At 32.2% G+C, this 18,734-nt stretch overlaps 5 protein-coding genes across 13 annotated transcripts; 3 read left to right on the top strand and 2 right to left on the bottom strand.

Moving 5' to 3' along the window:
* Window positions 1-184: 184 nt before the first annotated feature.
* On the top strand, window positions 185-2,299 carry LOC123275171 (protein arginine N-methyltransferase 1). Of its 9 annotated transcripts, none has more exons than XM_044743110.1 (3): window positions 222-302; window positions 903-938; window positions 1,107-2,299. In XM_044743110.1, exons 1-3 carry the CDS (start codon window positions 237-239, stop codon window positions 2,211-2,213), a joined length of 1,209 nt encoding a protein of 402 aa, XP_044599045.1. In that variant the 5' UTR covers window positions 222-236; the 3' UTR covers window positions 2,214-2,299. The 9 variants fall into 9 exon arrangements, with proteins under 9 accessions (XP_044599046.1, XP_044599052.1, XP_044599045.1 ...); XM_044743113.1 differs by having other exon boundaries at window positions 245-345; XM_044743112.1 differs by having other exon boundaries at window positions 254-423.
* A 610-nt stretch (window positions 2,300-2,909) lies between these two features.
* Window positions 2,910-6,428, bottom strand: LOC123275168 (exocyst complex component 5). Its single transcript, XM_044743106.1, has 6 exons — window positions 6,086-6,428; window positions 5,573-6,013; window positions 4,531-5,108; window positions 3,968-4,456; window positions 3,210-3,720; window positions 2,910-3,141 (listed from the first exon to the last, which is right to left on the bottom strand). Exons 1-6 carry the CDS (start codon window positions 6,116-6,118, stop codon window positions 3,040-3,042), a joined length of 2,154 nt encoding a protein of 717 aa, XP_044599041.1. The 5' UTR covers window positions 6,119-6,428; the 3' UTR covers window positions 2,910-3,039.
* A 204-nt stretch (window positions 6,429-6,632) lies between these two features.
* LOC123275165 (mediator of RNA polymerase II transcription subunit 6) lies at window positions 6,633-7,781 on the top strand. The gene is made up of 4 exons (XM_044743103.1): window positions 6,633-6,800; window positions 6,876-7,035; window positions 7,106-7,530; window positions 7,592-7,781. Exons 1-4 carry the CDS (start codon window positions 6,773-6,775, stop codon window positions 7,690-7,692), a joined length of 714 nt encoding a protein of 237 aa, XP_044599038.1. The 5' UTR covers window positions 6,633-6,772; the 3' UTR covers window positions 7,693-7,781.
* Window positions 7,782-7,799: 18 nt separating this feature from the next.
* LOC123275163 (uncharacterized protein DDB_G0271670-like) lies at window positions 7,800-9,613 on the top strand. The gene is made up of 2 exons (XM_044743100.1): window positions 7,800-8,029; window positions 8,134-9,613. The coding sequence occupies exons 1-2, from the start codon at window positions 7,880-7,882 to the stop codon at window positions 9,061-9,063; spliced, it is 1,080 nt and encodes a 359-aa protein (XP_044599035.1). The 5' UTR covers window positions 7,800-7,879; the 3' UTR covers window positions 9,064-9,613.
* LOC123275159 (hemicentin-1) lies at window positions 9,460-18,028 on the bottom strand. Its single transcript, XM_044743094.1, has 13 exons — window positions 15,056-18,028; window positions 14,798-14,930; window positions 14,440-14,645; window positions 14,130-14,240; window positions 13,414-13,617; window positions 12,883-13,179; window positions 12,475-12,605; window positions 12,251-12,410; window positions 11,458-11,754; window positions 10,972-11,292; window positions 10,486-10,773; window positions 9,950-10,059; window positions 9,460-9,872 (listed from the first exon to the last, which is right to left on the bottom strand). The coding sequence occupies exons 1-13, from the start codon at window positions 15,156-15,158 to the stop codon at window positions 9,759-9,761; spliced, it is 2,475 nt and encodes an 824-aa protein (XP_044599029.1). The 5' UTR covers window positions 15,159-18,028; the 3' UTR covers window positions 9,460-9,758.
* Window positions 18,029-18,734: the final 706 nt, after the last annotated feature.

Here is an 18,734-nt window from a genome sequence, read left to right as displayed (position 1 = left end):
CGCCGGTGTTTTTTAAGCGGGAAAATTAAATGGCGACATTAAACTCACTGCTAACAATTTTTTCGGTCAATAAATATATTTTTAATAAGTCTAAAAAAATATTTTGTAAATTGTTTTATAAAATTATAAGTCGTTTAATGAATTTTGTTGATGTTTTTAAGTATAATTGAATAAATAAAATAATTATAAATTTTAGTTGAGAGAATACACGAGTAGCGTGTGTGCCGCGATTCAAGATGGCGACTTGTAATGAAGTGCCGGGAGGCATCACTGCGAACAATTCATTATCCGCCGAGAATTTCGTGAGTAACAAACGTCAACGGCATCCGAGTGACTAAATAATTCGTAAATAAACGCTATATAATTTATTTAATGTTAATTCGGTGGTGTCTACTTGCATTTTAATTATTCAACCATTGAAAAGTACCGTCGATTATTTTTTTGTGGATTTTTTTTTATTAAAAAGCATGTTTAGCTGAACCTTGGCATTCCTCCGGTTTTATTATATGCATTTTCTCTGCACACTCTTTATTTTTTCGTTTAACTTATATATATAAAAAAAAAAAAAAACAGTAAATATTAATTAAATTTTCAATTATTGAACAGTAATCTTAAGTATTTTATTGTGTTAATGCTATAATATTGATACGTGAAAATTTATAACCGTGTGAGTGATATTCACAAAGCTCGATTACAATAGAATAGACGCCATTCATTTTGGCGGGCACGTGGACGACGTTTTTATTACTAAATTTAATTATGATAAACTGCTTATATTAAATCCATTTATTGCTCAAAATAAAGATTATTTTTATTTTTTTTATCTTTAGTTTTCGATAGTGTATTTTTTTAGTATAACAAACGTGATTTTTCATTATTATTTTAATTAATTTGATTTGCAGCCATTCACAAATACCCGGTCACTTATGAAGGACATTGTAATTAAAATTCAATAATTCCATTATTAGAATAATCGAATTTTCATTTTTCATCCTTCTACTTTATTTTACATCTAAATTAATATTTCTTGCATGATTATTTTACTAAATCATTGTTATTAATATTATTTTATGCAATAAAATAATTAATTGTATTAAAAATTTTAGCAGTCAAAAATGGAGACAATGGAAGTAGCTGAGCCAGTGACGGCAACTAAAGTAGAGGAGAACAACACGACAAGCAACGACAAGGAGTCTGGAGACACGACCAAGAAGGTGCCAGTCGACGAGATGACCTCACGTGATTACTACTTTGACTCTTATGCTCACTATGGCATTCACGAGGAGATGCTTAAAGACGAAGTAAGAACAATAACTTATCGTAACTCGATGTACCACAATAAGCATTTATTTAAGGACAAAATAGTATTGGACATTGGTTGTGGTACGGGTATTTTGTCAATGTTTGCTGCTAAAGCCGGTGCAGCTAGAGTAATTGGTATTGAGTGCTCGAACATTGTCGAGTACGCTGAGAAAATCGTTGAAGCCAATCAACTGTCTCACATAATCACCATTGTTAAGGGAAAAGTTGAAGAAGTCGTGCTTCCAGACGGAATTGAAAAAGTTGACATTATTATTTCCGAATGGATGGGCTATTGTCTTTTCTACGAGTCAATGTTGGACACGGTGCTCCATGCGCGTGACAAGTGGCTGAAACCCGACGGCATGCTTTTCCCCGACAAAGCAACTCTATTTATTTGCGGTATCGAGGACCGTCAGTACAAGGACGAGAAAATAAACTGGTGGGACGATGTCTACGGCTTTGATATGAGCAGCATTCGTAAGGTTGCGATAAGTGAGCCTCTCGTGGATGTTGTCGACCCTAAACAAGTCGTCACAAATGCCTGTCTTATCAAGGAGGTTGATCTTTACACGGTTACAAAGGCGGATCTTGATTTTTCTTCACCATTCACCCTCCAAGTACGACGCAACGACTACGTTCAAGCTCTAGTCACATTCTTCAACATTGAATTCACCAAGTGCCACAAACGCGTTGGATTCAGCACAGCGCCCGAGGTTCCGTACACACACTGGAAGCAAACGGTATTTTATTTTGACTCTTACATGACTGTTAAGCGTGGCGAAGAAATTTACGGTGTATTCTCGATGAAACCTAACGCTAGGAATTATCGAGACTTAGATTTTAGCATTGAGTTAGATTTCAAGGGTGAGTTGTGCCAAATTAACGAAACGAATCACTATCGCATGCGTTAATTTAATAAATTCTCATTTTACTTGTCCTCAATTGCTCTATAATCTTTTCAATGACTCACACCATCTTTATTTAAATTTAATAGTGATAAAAATGACAGTCTTTACAAAATAAAAAATATTATCAAATTGTAATAAATATAAATGGAGAGAAAATCTTACTTTTGTTTATATATTCATTCAACAATTATAAATAACTATCATATTTTTTTTTTTTTCGTACATTTGAGTAGGTATTGTAATTTTGTAAAATTCTTTTTTAAATATTAATGTGAATTTATGCTAATGAAAATTTTATATTGCTTAATTTTGTACAACAAGGTTAATATAATGAGTACGTAATTAAAAAAATGAAAATAATCTTTCTTATTAACGAGTTAGATTCTGAAGTAACGACAAACTATAATAAAATAATACTTCTTCTTCCGCCACGAATAATATTTTGTTTAGTTTCACTGTAACAATAAAACAATTTTTATACATGTAACGTGTGAACGTTAAATGGAAAAAACAAACTAATAATTAAGTAAAATCGATTAGTTTTCTGTCTGTATAATGATTGTGTTTAATAATGAAAAATGTATGTTATATTGAAATAATGCTTTTTTACCAATTATGAATTATGAAAAAATGTAAAATTTATAATTGTCAAATAAGTTTGCTACGACAAATTGTGTATCATTTTTTTTTATTACAGACATTATTATTCTCCTTATAAAAGGCATTTTGGTTTATTATATAAACAATTTTATATTTCAACTTCCCTCATATATTTATATATAATATATCCCTTCCAAAAATTTCAAATTATAATTCTATTTTAGAAGTGTTATGTCGTCGCAAGACCTTTCAGTAGGTTTGCTAATTTTTGAGTTTTGTAATCCGATCGCAGCTGAATGAAACTCATCAAGGTTGAACGATCCAACATGGCCTGTAATTAAAAATAAGCTATATAATTTTTTTTTTTTTTTATTTTTTTTTAAGTAAGCAATTAATTACCAATTGATCATCCGTGCAAACTTGCTTCAAGTTTGCTGGCTTAACAAGCAGAAGATTGCACAAAGCGTGCAAAGTATCGAACAAAGAGGTAACAATTCCAACTCCCAATTCTTTAACACATTTTCTGTACTCATTCATATCGCAAATGGCACACATGGCACCAGCTGAATTGAATTGGAACTGCTGAAGGTGTTCATAAATTACTCGATGGAATCTAATTCCCAGTTCAGTTAGTACATTCTCTGCATTCTTTCCATCAAGAGTATCTCTGATATGACGAATCATTCCAGTGACATATTGACACACTGCTAAACACGCAGATGTGTTTATTGTATCAACATCATCAGTTTCAGGCTTGAAATCCGTCTTCCGCTGTTCACTTTGTAGGTATAATTTAACCCAACCGACAATAGCATTAATACTTCTGTCCAATCCAGTGTCTAGTTTTAATTCTATTTGTATTAGTACTGATTTTTGTCGAGCTAAGCAGTCTCCGTGTTTCGGAGTTGATCTACAAGAATTTAAATATTACACAATAAAAAATTTTGCGTCATTACGTCAAAAAACTTAGTGTTAAATATTTAATACCGTTATGTGTAAATTTAACATTTATTTTGTTAAAACAACACAAAAAAGTGTTAAATAATTAACATGCAAATTTTTAACACAAAATTTATTGATGCAATGACGCAAAATTTTTTACTGTGTAGTAAATTAATACACTTCAATAAAAATTAGTAAATAAATAAAATAATTACATGACAAGAGGCACGAGACTATCATTAAACTGTTCTTCAAGCAATCGTACGATAACATTACACTGTCGTACAATGTTAAAGAAATGTATGTCCGGAGGAGTCCTACTCTCAGGTATCGGTACACTCTGGAGTCCCAGCTCAAGAGCATAGTCAACATGCTCATTCATCAAGTGTTGCAGGAGAATCTCAAGAATTTGAAGGGCGTTTGTTGGCAATTCTGCTGGTTGAGACAACGCTTGACATCGTTGAAATGCTAATTTACTCCGCTGGAGTAGAGATATCGCCAGCTCTTCGGACAGAAAAGTTTCCCCACCGTAATCTTCTATTTGAGCGATATTTATGTTTGTCCTTGTACCAATTACTGCTTGAAGATCACGTCTCAGCTCTTGGAAACCTCCTGTCTGTATTTGCTTCTTCTGATGGTTCTTAGAGTCATAGTACTCGACTAACAGACTCGTCGACTTTTCTCTCAGGGCTTTTAATTCGAGACTAAATCAATAAAATTTTATTATTAATTAACAATAAAATTAATAGTGATAAAAGGTAATTTTTTTTTTAAATACCTGATATAAGTATCGAGATGTTTTTGAAAAATATTACGCGTTAGTTTAGTCAAATAGGCCTCATCAGTACCCATATCAAATTGTTTCAAGTCAGTTGATAGTTTAATAGTCTTAGAGTACAAATCATACAAGTTACTTAAATACTTGTCGTTGTCAGATCTATCAGCAAGCTTAGCTACGGTGTACTTTTGTAATCTCAAATGATAGATATTGAGAACAAACTTTGCCATAACTTGTTGAGAATTAGTAAATACTTGCTGCATAAGTTTGTAATTTTTTTTACACATTGGTATAACATCCTGAAAAACGTCTTTTCCTCCAAAAGAACCCATTTGGCTTTGCTCAATAAATGCATCGACACACTGTGAGTAACCTTTGAAGTGTTCTAAAACAGATGCCAATTCTTTCATCCTCTCGGCGTCGTCACTGTTGTGAGCACGAACGAATTCTTCAATCAAACTTCGTTCTATCTCATCATACTTGGCTGCTATTTTAGCTTTTGCCTGGTCAAATTTATCTGACGGAAGTTCTTGAGATATCAGGTGCAATTTTTGAATTACATCTGCAGCTACGTCTAACTAATAATGAAAATATAAACGATATTAAAGTTAGCAGTCACTTGAAAAATTTTTAATTTTTGTTAACGAGAAAAATTTGTAAAAAAAAGTTATTTTAAAAAAATTGCATTTTAATTTTTTTTAATTTCTATGTCAATTTTTTTTGCTATAATTTATTTGTTACATAAAGTTTTAAAACTATTAAATATCAGCTAAATTAATTTTCATAAAATATAATTATTTAATAATAATAAAGTTAGCCGACATTTTTGATTTTTTTATTTTGCTTAATTTATTAAATTATAACTAAAAAATATTTTTAAAAAATTGCACTTATAGTTTTTCAAGTTTTAAACAAATGAAAAAAATTTTTTTTTAATAATTTTTTAATAAAAAAAATCATAACAATTTTTAGATATCGGCTAACTTTATATTCATATTATTTATTGATTTTTATGAATTATTTCCTATTAAAATATACTTACTGTTGATTTGTCTGTAAAAATGGGGTCAGTTAAAGGACCAGGACTCAAAAATTCACTAAAATGTTTCATTAATTTTTGTGCTTCAACTGCCCGTGCTCTTGGAGTATTAACACTCTCAAGTTGATCACCTAGATGAATAACTTTGGTGGCTACAAAATTTATCCTCTCATCAAGCTGATGAAATAAGTCAATGGCTTTTTTATTTTTCCCTTGTAACTCTATAATTTCATAAGCATGCCTCGTCTCATCATCCTTCAAAGCCAACTCCAATTTCTCACACTTTTTCTGCTGACGTTCCTCCAAGATCTGCAGGTCCTTAATGGCGTGAAGGAACGTCTCGTGGACAGAAACTGGATCAAAAACACCAGGTCCATCTACCATCGAGTCATTGACTGTTCTCCAAGCCAAACGTTCGACAAATTCTTCGGGGTCAAATGGCTCCTACGTAATAATTTTATTATTAAAAAAAAAAGTTTTGTTTTTTATCTAAAATAAAATAAAATATTTATTTACCTGCTCAAGCTCCTTCATGTACTGTTGCATCATCTTGAAGGATTTATTTGTTTATCAGTAATTATTAAAGCCAACGGCGTTGTTTTGCCAACGCAAAAATAAATATTTATAAATAGATTTATTTATTATTAAGGCAACATTATTAATTTATTTTTATAATTAGTTTTTATATTACTATGTTTCTCTATTATTATTACTCATATTGACCAGTTCAGACTTTAATTGTCTGTAATTATTATCTATTTATTTTATTTATTTTATGTAATAAATTCCATCTACTTATTTGGATAATGTCAAAGCCATATGATAAATTGACAACTTTACATTTTTTCACATATTTTTTGAGGTTAAGTTTTAGTTTATCTTCAAGTCACTAGGCGTCGCTACCATACAAAGCTTGAAACTGAGTTGTTATTATTATTATTATTGTAGACAAACTGTAAAATTTTATAAACTTGCTAATTTTGAGAAAAATCAACAATACTCTAATTTAATTTAATATAATAATAATTAAATTTTTATTATCATAATTTTTTTGTGAAATATAAGTTACTTAAAAAATTGTTATAGGAATAATACTGCATTTAAATAGTTTCTGATAATTGGCAAGTGTTGCTTAGCGTAAAATAATTTAAACATTATTGTTTACATCAGCTGTTGAATTATTGAAATAAAAATTACTCCAAAATGATGCCAGGACGTCATCCAGTGTCAGGTAATAATTTTCTCCAAATAAACTTGTTAGAATTTATCTAAATAATTAATAATAAATAATTCTAACCTATTGCAGATAATCCATTGGGTTTATCATGGCACGACAGTGCATGGATACCTGTTTTAAATCCTTCAAATATAATGGATTACTTTTCGGAACGTAGTAATCCGTTTTACGACAGCACTTGCAACAATGAGACCGTTAAAATGCAGCGGCTTAGTCCTGAGCAGCTTCAGTAAGCATTGAAAATCCTTCTATGTATATTTGATTATAAAAAAAAATTTTAATGAGCAATTTTATTGCAGAAACATGACAGGATGTGAATATGTGTTGCTCCATGTACAAGATCCTATTTTATATGTGATACGGAAGCAGCATCGTTACTCACCAACCCAAGTAACTCCCCTGGCAGACTATTATGTAATCGCTGGTACCGTCTACCAAGCACCTGATCTAGCTTCTGTTGTTAATTCTCGATTACTTTCGACGATTCATCATTTGCAATCGGCATTTGAAGAATCTAGTTCTTATTCAAAGTATCATCCGAGCAAAGGGTACTCTTGGGACTTTAAAAATGGCAAACCGCTATCGACTAAGAAAGAAGCTCCCCTGAGGGAAGAGCCTAGTTCATTGTTCCAGAGACAAAGGGTCGATATGCTTCTTGCTGAAATTACGCGCAAGTTTCCGCCCCCTGCTCCTAAACCCATACAGCAGCCGGCTGAACAACCAGGTGAGTTTTTTTTTATTTTTTTCTTACTTTTATACGTAATATTTAAATTGTTATTTATTAGTTTCAGCTGTTGAAATTAAACAAGAAATTTTAACATTGAAAGAGATAAAAACTGAAAAGCGAGATATGAAACCACCACCAGAAAGAAAGCCACGGAGTTAATTATTCGCTTTTACATATTTATATAAATTAACAATATAATATATTGAAATAAATCAAAAACAAAAAAGTAAATGATTTAATTTTGACTATTTTCACGTTGTTAATTTTGACAATTTATTCTACATTAATATTTATATCGTGAGCTATGAATTTATATGTATTTTAATTTAAAAAATGAAAAGTAATAATGAGTGACAATTGTGGTTGCGAAAAATATGGATGTACGTGCGTCGATTACAGTATCGACGAAGTCACAGCATCCAATGACGATTTTATTGTAAAAATGAAACACTTAAAATGCCGGGTAACTCATCTGGTTCGCAATCAAATGAGAAAGGTCTTGATTCAAAGTATATAAAACAATTTATTATCATTATTTTAGAATTAGTTGTTGAAAAGTAATAAAAGTTGAATTAAACTAAACGTACTATTTAATTACAGAGTGTGTCGGAGTTACGTGAGAGAAATTACTCGAGTTATTCTGGAAGCAGTAAGTCATCAGGAAAGTCGGTAAATAATAAAGCGACTCAGTTATCATCTTTGTCGTCTGTAAATCCACATGAAAGTAAATTAATAGATCATACGAGTAGTCGACAATTAACCGCATCTTCTCAAGAATACACCACTGAATCTTCAAGACCTAATTATTCGAATTCAACGCTCGAGAGATCAAAAGCAGCTGGTGGTTATCAACAACCACCAGTTCGCATGCACCCAGCTGGCAATTCAACTTTAATTGATACTGATAATTCATCAAAAGTCCCACTTAAAATGAGTCATGGTTCAAATGCATTAAAATCATACGCTCCTTACAATGTTGTCACTATTCATCCACCCCCGTTATCACAATCATCATCAACCCTACCACAAGTGTCAGTATCAGATGTCACAGCTACCAAGACTCAATCTGTTGCTGTCGAAACACTCCCAACTATGTTTGACTATACGGAATTCACCCCATCAAATTTTGATCAGCCCGAGAGCAAGACAATGGATTCTTCCACTCAAGCAACAAGTCAAGTGACCACTTCAACTCAAGCTACAGATTTAACAGACAGAGGAACATCTACTGCCAAAATTCAAACAGATGTAATAACAGACACTTCGGTTCCAACAACAACAACAACAACAACTACTACTACAACATCATTTATTCCAAAATTTATCAGAATTATTTTAGATGGAGTAATGTGTATTTTAAGCTTTTTATATCGAATTAAAAAAATAATTTTAATGATAGTGTTACTCGGATTACTCTTGTGGGCAGCTGTAATTTACGGAGCAATACTCGGTGCAGCGATTTGTACCAGCGCCGGTGGATACCCTTTATTTCAAATAACATTACCACCTGCTCGACCTGTTTATTTTTAATAATAACGTTTTTTTTTATATTAATTAATTATTATTGTTGTTATTATCATAATGGTTATTATTATTATTATTATTATTATTATTAATGTATTAGTGAAGATAAAATAGTTGGTTGTAATATAAAGTTTTTTTTACTCTTACGATTTTTTGTGATACAATATCTCAGTAAAACAAAAGACTGAACTTGGGATTTTCAATTAAAATTTTACTGAAGACGTTTAAAAAATTCACGGCTTAGAATATATATTTTATACATATATTATATATTGTGTATTGAATTATTTAATAGACAATGGTAAAAAATTATTACAATAAGTAAAATTTATTTATTTTAATTAAAAATTCCAAGTCTCGAGGATTTTAGTGTCAAAGTAATAATTGAAATAAATTATCATCAAGACTTGACACAAAATATATTAAAACTCGGAGTCATGTACCGTACCTCGTGTGTACGGTAATTTTGAGTAATGTGACTGAATAATTATTTTAATTATATCATAACTTGAGATTTTTCAGTCGCATTTCCTCTACTTTTAACGACGGAGTTGATGAAAAGTCGTTGCGATGACTTTCAAGCACATCGATTGGTCTTTTCTTGATTAACGTGTGCGTTGTGAGTGATTTTTTTTCCACTCTCAGAAATTCTGATATGTTTTATTGGTAAAAAACGACGATGCAATTTATTTAAATAATCATTACACGCAACTTTCTGGACCGGGTATAGAATTAGCTATTATTATTTCCTTCATCATATTGCGATCCGCTTTGAAACTAATGGGCTCCCATGACTTCGTAGAAAATGGATTCAACTGAAATTTAATTATTTCATTTAATAATAATTACTTAAAAAATAAATAATCAATACCTGAAGTACTGAAATACTTACAGTACATTTATTTGTCTGAAGGCCTTGCTTGTGAATGTCGTACGGAGCAAACAGTGTATCCGGCCTTACCGGTAAAAATAACTGTGGCTCTCGTTTAACTTTTTCTTGGTCTATAAGTAATGTTTAATATTCAATTATCCGTTTTTTTAAATTATAACTACGTTAACTCGAAGTTATAAATATGTAAATGGATAAATAGTTTATTAATATTGACGCGATTGCTTTTTTAAAAATAATATCTTGTGAGTTATAAATTTTATATTAAAATTTATATGAGTTATCGATTAAACTTTTTCATGTTCTCTTTCTTCGGTGTTAAAAAAAAAAATTGAATAAATTAAAAAATGAATAGAGCGCAGTGCAACAAACATAATATTTAAAAATGCACGTGTGCTCGAAAAGTTTTTCCGATAACCGTATAATAATTTTTGTACTTTTAAAAAAATTTATAGAGACAAAGTTGTATTGTTTGTTGATTTTATGAATAATGATAATGATATGTATTTATGGATATATTACAGATTATAATAGTATACCTTGAGGAGACTGAATGATATCAGGTTGATTGAGCGCGTAGTCTCCCACTTGTTTTAAAGTATACTCTACAAAATACGTATGATCACCATGTGTGACATCAAGCATCGAGTTATTTCTTGAGTCTGGAGGACTTATGATTGGCTGTTTCATGTAAGGCTCTACGTGTACGGGCGATGTAGTACCTCGTCTTCTGTAGAACATGAGCATCACCGAGAGAACGGTTATACCAAGGGTCATAAGACATCCAATGAGCAGCAATAAAAGAGGGATGAAACTGACTCCGGTCTCTGTGTATGTTCAAAAAGAATACTTAAGTATTAAGTTACAAAAGCTGAAAAAAGTATGAAAAAAAAAAAAAAAAAAAAAAAAAAAGAAATTTAAGATGACTTTAATGAGAGTGTGAGAATAAAAAGATTTCGTAAAGTAAAGTAAAGGGATTTCTAATCATTCTCATCAATCTAAATAGCCAAGTGATAAATTATTACCAGTTTGTTTCCCAGAATCTCTCAGTATAATATCTTCCAGAAGGGACACTTCGCTTCTTCCTTTGGCATTAATCGCGTATACCATCAGATAAAAATGATTGGCTGGCAGAAGATCAGCCACAGGGATACGAAATACTGGTGCCTCGGGACTGATACTCGAGATGTTTACCCTCAGTAAGTTTGTCTGGGCTTCATAGGCCTCGAGACGAAAATCTTGTCGTAAGCCACCGTCGTATCCAGCGGCACATTCAACGTCCAGACTCTCAAGAGTTTGATTCAATAATGCCTTCAAAGTGCAATTATTAACTGGACTTGGTTTTACTGAAATTAAAAAAGAAAAAAAAGTAATAATAATGATTAAAATTTATAGAGTGAGGAAAAATACAAGAGTTTGGTTGGTGGATGGAGAAGACAAGTAGAATGAGAATAAGAATATATAAATGATCGATGGTATAGGAACAAAAGGGGCCAATAGGTCGCGCATACCTGCTGGAATTACTTGGTAGACGCACGGCGTCTTTTGCTTCCCAATCGCATTCCTTCCCCAGCAGGTCAATGCACCGTAATCGCGCTCAGACATGGGCGTGTAGAGGAATTCACTGGATGTGCCGTTGTTACCGTCAAACTTGGCGGGTGCAAGCTCAAAATTCTCACCGCTATTGTTAAATTCCCATGTAAAGTCAACTTGATTTGGATCAGCGTCTACCTCGCACCTAATCTTTACAGATTCATCCATAGACGCTCCTATTATTGTTACGTCTTTCGTTTTGCAAACTGGAGCGACTGAAACAAATAATATTATTATTATTTAAATTATTTTCTTTAAATTTTGTTTGTTATTGGTAAGAAAGATTAGTTAGCCGATGAAAATAAAGTTAGCTGACATCTAAAAATTTTTATGATTTTTTTTATTAAAGAATTATTACAAAAAAATTAAAAAAAAAAATTTTCATTTGTTAAAAACTTCAAAAACTATAAGTGCAATTTTTTAAAAATATTTTTTAGTTATAATTTAATAAATTAAGTAAAATAAAAAAATCAAAAATGTCGTCTAACTTTATTTTCATATAGTTAGCCGACGTTTTTAATTTTTTTTATTAATTAAATTAGAACAAATAAATTTTTTTTAAAAAAGTTTTTTACAAATGAAAATTTTTTTTAATAATCTTTTCAATAAAAAAAATTATAAAAATTTTCAGATGTCGGTTAACGTAATTTTCATTCACAAATGTCCAAAAAAAACAAAACAATTTAAATAAGAGGTTTAATTAATACTTACATTGAACTCGTAGAGGTACAACTGAACTAGTTGTTTCCCCCCTGTCATTACTCGCCAGGCAAGTGTAATTTCCACCGTTTTCCCGTTTTATTTTTTGCAGCACCAGATTCTGAGAGCTCATGACAATCCCAGCGGTCGCATTTTGCATCAAAGTTATTCCCTATGGATAAATATTCATTTTATAATAATTATTTTAGTGATAAATAATAATTATAATAACTTACATTGTGTTTCCAAGTTATTCTATTATGCTCAGGATTGGCACGGACTTTACATTCAAAATAAACATCGTCTTCTTCTTTGATATTTTGAGCATTAAGCGTGTTGCCAATTTCCAATTGGACTTTCGGTGGAACTAAAAATTAAATTTATAATTCAACACTAATCAATAAATTTAATCTTATTTACCGGAGTTTAATTTTAAAAATTAAAGGAAGAAATAGTATTTAAGAACTAAAATTCTTAAAAGTTGAATAATATAAAATAAAATAAAGTAAAAGTAAATTGCAGAAGGATTAAAATTAGAATTTTTATACTCAATTTATATTCATAGAAAAAAAGAGCAAACGAATGGATAGAAGATGGGGGTCAAGGGGGCGCACACTCCATTAATTCAATGAAATTAAACTCACAGACGACATTCAAGTGGTAAGAATCTTCAAGAAAGGCATTGCTCAGTGCTGGATTGTCTCCTCGACATCTCAACTGTTTACGGTGATCTTCGGGTGTTGGATAAAATTCCAATGTACTGTACACTACCGTTGAATTACTACGCTCTATAATGCTTCCGCTTTTAAATTCTTCATTACCCTCTAACCAATGGACTTTTGCCCTTGGATGAGATCCAGTTACTTCGCAGCTCAGGTTGTACAGCTCACCCGACACCAATTGCGAAGGCTTCGACACTATTGTCACGCTCTCGGGCTTTACTATAAATAATAACAATAAATCATTATTTCACCCAATGCTCAATAAAACAATAATTTAATTGACACACACACACACACTAGGTATAATTGCAACTAATTGGAGTTGATAAAAGTAACTGACGTGAAATTTACTAAAATAAACAATTTAATTAAAAATAATAATAATAATAATAATAATAATAAGCATCAAACTGTCGGGAAAAAAGTTTTTGTAGTAATGAGTCAAGTTCTTACGATAGACGTCCAGTAAGACAGTCTTCTCTAATGGTGGGACGAGTTTGGTACTGGTGGCTCGACACTTGTACGTAGTATTAAGGTGTTCTCTCGTTAACTTGGGCACTATGAGCGTGCTGAAGATGACATTTTGCCCGTTGGTGTCCACGTGTCCATCAGTCTCTTTTCCGTTAGCAAACCACGTGATAACTGGAGGTGGTTTTCCTGTCAGAAAGAAGAAATGATCATTTTTATAGGTTACATTAAATTTAAAATATATTTTATAGGTAAATAATTATAAATGTTATTATGCATGACATTAAAGTTAGCAGTCACTTGATTATTTTTTAGTTTTTTCTAACAAATAAATTTGTTCCAAAAAATTGTTTTTAAAAAATTGCATTTTTAATTTTTAAAAATTTTTACATGTCAATTTTTTTATCTAATTTTTTTTTTGCACTAATTTATTTCTTAAAAAAATTCTAAAAATTATTAAATATCTGCTACTTTAATTTATGATATTAAAGTTAGCCGTCTTTTTTGACTTTTTGATTTTTTTTTTAATTTATTAAATTAGAACTAAAGAATATTTTTAACAAATTGCACTTATAATTCTTCAAATTTTTTACAAATGAAATTTTTTTTTTATGAATTTGTAATAATTTTTTCAATGAAAAAAAAATTATAAAAATTTTTAGATGTCGGCTAACTTAATTTTCATGATTATGCTAACTTACCCCCTCTAACTTCACAAGATAACTTAAACTCTTTGCCAACTTGATAAGGACCAACCACAGTGTCTATTTTCCTCCCAGAAGTGTCATACATCAAAAGTTCACGTGGTGGATCTACCAAGATTAATTGGAGATATAATTAATGATTGATACCAGTTGGGTAAACTAATAAACTAATAATTAAGCCTTGTATATCCTGGCTTAAGCTGCTAATACTGGTTAACTTTAAGAAGAGATTGATATATATATATATAAAAGAAGCAAAAGGTAATACTGATTTAATAAGTGCTAAAAAGTACAGTATTTTACTTACAAGTGACAGTGAGATTAACTTGAAAGTTTCGGGTAGGTGACTTTCGGAAATCGACACGACATCGATAAATACCCTCGTCAGAGAGCTGAATGCTATCGAGAATGAGAGCAGCGGGTTTAGATATTGTCACAAAGTTTGCACGAGGTCGTACATCCTCGTCCGACCAATTCAGTGCCCGGTGAAAAGACCTTCCACGGGCATCAATGCTATTAATAATAAAAATAACAATTTTATTATCATTATTATCATATCATCAATAAAGTTTGTGGTTGTTTTATTTTATTACAATTGTTTTGTTTTAGGCTATAAAGTGAACAAGCTAGGGGAAGTAGGGGCTTGATTAAAATGTCATTCTCACCTGTAGATCGGTTTGACCGCATTGTCGCGGAACCACAAGATCATGTAGACTCCGTCGCCTCTCGTGGACGGTTCGATGTCACAGGGTAATGAAGCACTTTTACCCAGCACTGCAGTGACTTCCGAAGTCGATACTAAATAATTGCATCGTAAAAGTTATTAAAAAATTCCATTAACCATATTACTATAAAATTTATAAAAAGTTAAGTGTTTATTATCATTTTGATGGTTGATACTAAAAAATAATAATAACACTTACTTGGATCGTCATCTCTGTCCCAGTTTTCGTCGGCGTTAACGCAAAAGAAGAGGACAACGAAGAAGTAAAGTCCCCTGAGGATTACTCTCTCACCAAATGCCATCCCAACGTGGTCAATCTTTTCGCCTAGTCTAAGGCACCAACAGTATCAGTACCAGCACCAACAAATAAACTTGAGCTTGAGATTCAGGTTAAACTTTATAAAAATAATTATACCGATGATAATAAAAAATAAGAAGAAAAGTCAAGAGTAGAGACAGAAAGAAACCAGAGGAGAATTCTTTCTCCTCTCTCAGATGTGACAAGTACCGGCGAATAACGACTCCTGCCCGGGTCGTTGTCGCCTCTTTATTGTCATTCCACGACTCTCGCGGGAAGGGAATTTAGATCCCTTGACCCTCTACAAGACACTAAGACTTTCGACTTGCCCGAAATCGCGACTTACAATCTCCCTATTTTTCTTCTGCTGGTATAATATAACACTCAAAGATAATAACTGATGACGATGCTGGCTGGATGGATGATGATGATGATGATGATGATGATGATGATAAGAAATAGATGAATAAGCTGAATTTAATGTCCAGAAGCAGGGTCCCTCAAGTCAAACGTCTCGTGATTATTGAGATGTGATCTAAAAGCAGTTGTTGGTAAGGATTTAGGTGGTGGATCCATTCCCTCATCTATCTGGATCATATCGCATCGGCTGGTCAGTAGCAATAAAACGACTGACCCTTCGCCGCTACTACTACCACCACCCACCAGCAAATAAATTTTCCTAGCACACTTAAATAATCCCACACACGTGTGCTTCTCTAATCACTTTTGGTATTATTGTTATTGTGTGAAATACGGGTCTTGAAGCTCCACATTACGTTACACACTCAATAATCCTTTACACGGTCTTGGAAGTTTCAATAAACCAAGTTGTGTCAAGTTAAAAGACTGGTTGATTGAATGGAATCGATTTGTACTGTAACGATAAATGGCTTGGTAATAATTATTGTAAAATAATAATATATATTTTGGTTTTCTTTTCAACAGATCACTGGACACATGAGAGAGGAAAACGATGATGATGGGTACGACACTCAGCTATTGTCTTGCTACTCTATACTCAGTTCTGAGCTCTCAGACACACAATAATACACATTACTCTGTTTCTTTTTTCTTTTTTTTTCGTTTTCTACTTTTATTCCTTTCTCTCGTTCTCGTTTTTTTGTTATTTGGCAAATGAACTTCCGTTCTGCCGGCAAAATGCACTTGGAACTCACATTAACACATTGACAGTATGCTGACTGAATTCACACTTACTACTCTGACGATTCACCAGACCCCGAGAGTGCTTTTTGTCTTTATACTACTCTATGTACACCGTTCGAGTAGACAACTAGAGTAGACGTCTTCTCTGTAACGTGTCACTGGGATTTTCAACCCTTTATACCCCCAACTGAACTTTTTACTGCACCAACCAACCGACTTACCGCTTTATTAATTACTATTTAATTTACAACTTCACCCCCGGTTTGATTATTACTAAATGATAAATATTTTTCAGGTAAAGGAGCCCCGGCAGTGTCGATCCTGATCTACACCACTGACATAATAAAACGGAAAGAGAAACAGAAACTGAAACTGTAAAATACACCGAGTCTGATGAGTGTCAGTGGTAAAGCACGTTAACGTAACGTTAACACTAGTGTGGTGGTTTAACGGTGGTTGTCGACGACGTCGTTGTTGTATCTCCTCGGCCGTCGACGTGCCAAGTAAATGTGAGTATTGGTCTGTACTCTACACTCTGTATGTTGTGCGATGTGGGATAGTAGATAGTAGATAGGGACCCCCGCGTACCAAACTCACGACGACGTCGCCGTCGAATAGTACGTCGACGCATCAAACTCCGTGTGATTTCGGGTCTTTTCGCTGGGCGATCGTTAGGTGAGCGCGCCTTCCCATAACAAACAGCGCATACTCGTCTACCTGTTTAGAGACATATCACACTAAAAGTAAAGAGAACCACCGGAGAAGCTCAACAGAACCAGAAGAGAACAAGGTACATACCTTATTCCTTATTACCTCACCTCTGCTTCTCTCTACCAGAAATTTCTCCAGCGAACCCCCTAAATTACTCCCACCAGCCTCCTCCTTTTATTTCTTCTTCTTATTCTTCTTCACCTTCATCTTTGGAAATTATCTTCAGGTTCTTCTTTTTAAGCTGACTGAACTAGAGGGTCTTTTTTTCCACGAGTGGAGTTGTATTATACGCACACGTCAAAGAACTAAACCCCTCGCTCCTTTTCTGACTAAACGTGCTTTTATACGATATACGCTAAATATATGCATGTTTGAATAGGTGCCATAACCGTTTGTAAGTGTAGAAGTATACGATGACACACTGGGGGTTGTGGCCACGCGAATGTTATCCTTACACTTATCATATTCTTACACTGGATCGTCATAGTCTTAAACATTATATTATTTTATGATAGTTAGTACACGGCGATAAGCCAACCCTTTACTAAATCCTATTATAACTAGTGTGTACTTTTTATATATACTTACTTATATACAATGTACTTTCATTGTTTATTTTTGAGATGATTTTTTGTAGCTACTGCTCTCGGATATCCATTCGTTAGACGTGCTCTGGCACTTGGGAAAACGAATTTTCGGGTTGAAACTACGTATGAACGTTTAGACAAAAAAAAAGACAACTAAAAAATAAATTAATCTTTCCCTGTCTTTATATTTTACTCCTGTCAGAATTGTATTTTATATAATAGTAAAAATGAAAACTCACTAACTCAGTATACAATAGTATGAAAACACCGTTTGAGGATTATTTACTTTTTTATTTTTATTTTGTTAAAAAAAAATGTTAATTTTCTTCAGTAACTCCCAGGTGCTTCACCAGGGTTTTATTACTCTCCTCTATAATAAAAATCTTAAGTACAGGGATTTATTTATACAGCATACAGAAGATATAGTAGATATTTAGCAATAATAATAATAATAATAATAATAATAATAATAATAATATAATGGAATAAAAAGATTTAAATTGATAAATTTTTCTCCAGTAGCGGCAACAATTAATGTGTGTATAATTTAGAGAAAGAGTTGTAAAATCGAGTGAAGGTGATAATGGCCTCGCGTGGCATTTTCATTCGCTTTGCATTGTCCGCTCTTAATGACGCCTACGGGTTTTGAACAATGGGACACGGGGGGTGTTATCGGATCCTTTTTTTTTCCATCATTCTCCATGGGAATTGAGAGACCGAATGCTTTTTAATTGTCCTGTTTGATTCTAGAGATTCGTGTAAAATCTATTCTTTTTATTGATAAAATTAAAAAGGCTGAGAATTAACGATTCATTTTTATAAAATTAATAATAGCTTCCCCACATTGTACATCAAAAATTTATTACATAATTTAATGGATTATATCCAGATAAAATTTATTTTTAGTTAATATACAGAAATCAATCAAAATTTTACAGACAATAGCTGTGGCTTTTACAATAATAGGATTAAATTGAAAAAATTAATCGACTTTTATAGTAATAAAATAATTATATCCGCTTTTAAATGAAAAAGTAATTTTCTGCGAGAAAAGAGAGAGAATTTAATAATTACTATTTTAAATTCACCTCTTTTTTTTTATGCAATTGATTAGAAGA

Source organism: Cotesia glomerata, linkage group LG1, assembly GCF_020080835.1.
Source record: "Cotesia glomerata isolate CgM1 linkage group LG1, MPM_Cglom_v2.3, whole genome shotgun sequence".
Lineage (NCBI taxonomy): Eukaryota > Metazoa > Arthropoda > Insecta > Hymenoptera > Braconidae > Cotesia > Cotesia glomerata.
This window is presented reverse-complemented; position numbering and strand designations above follow the sequence as displayed.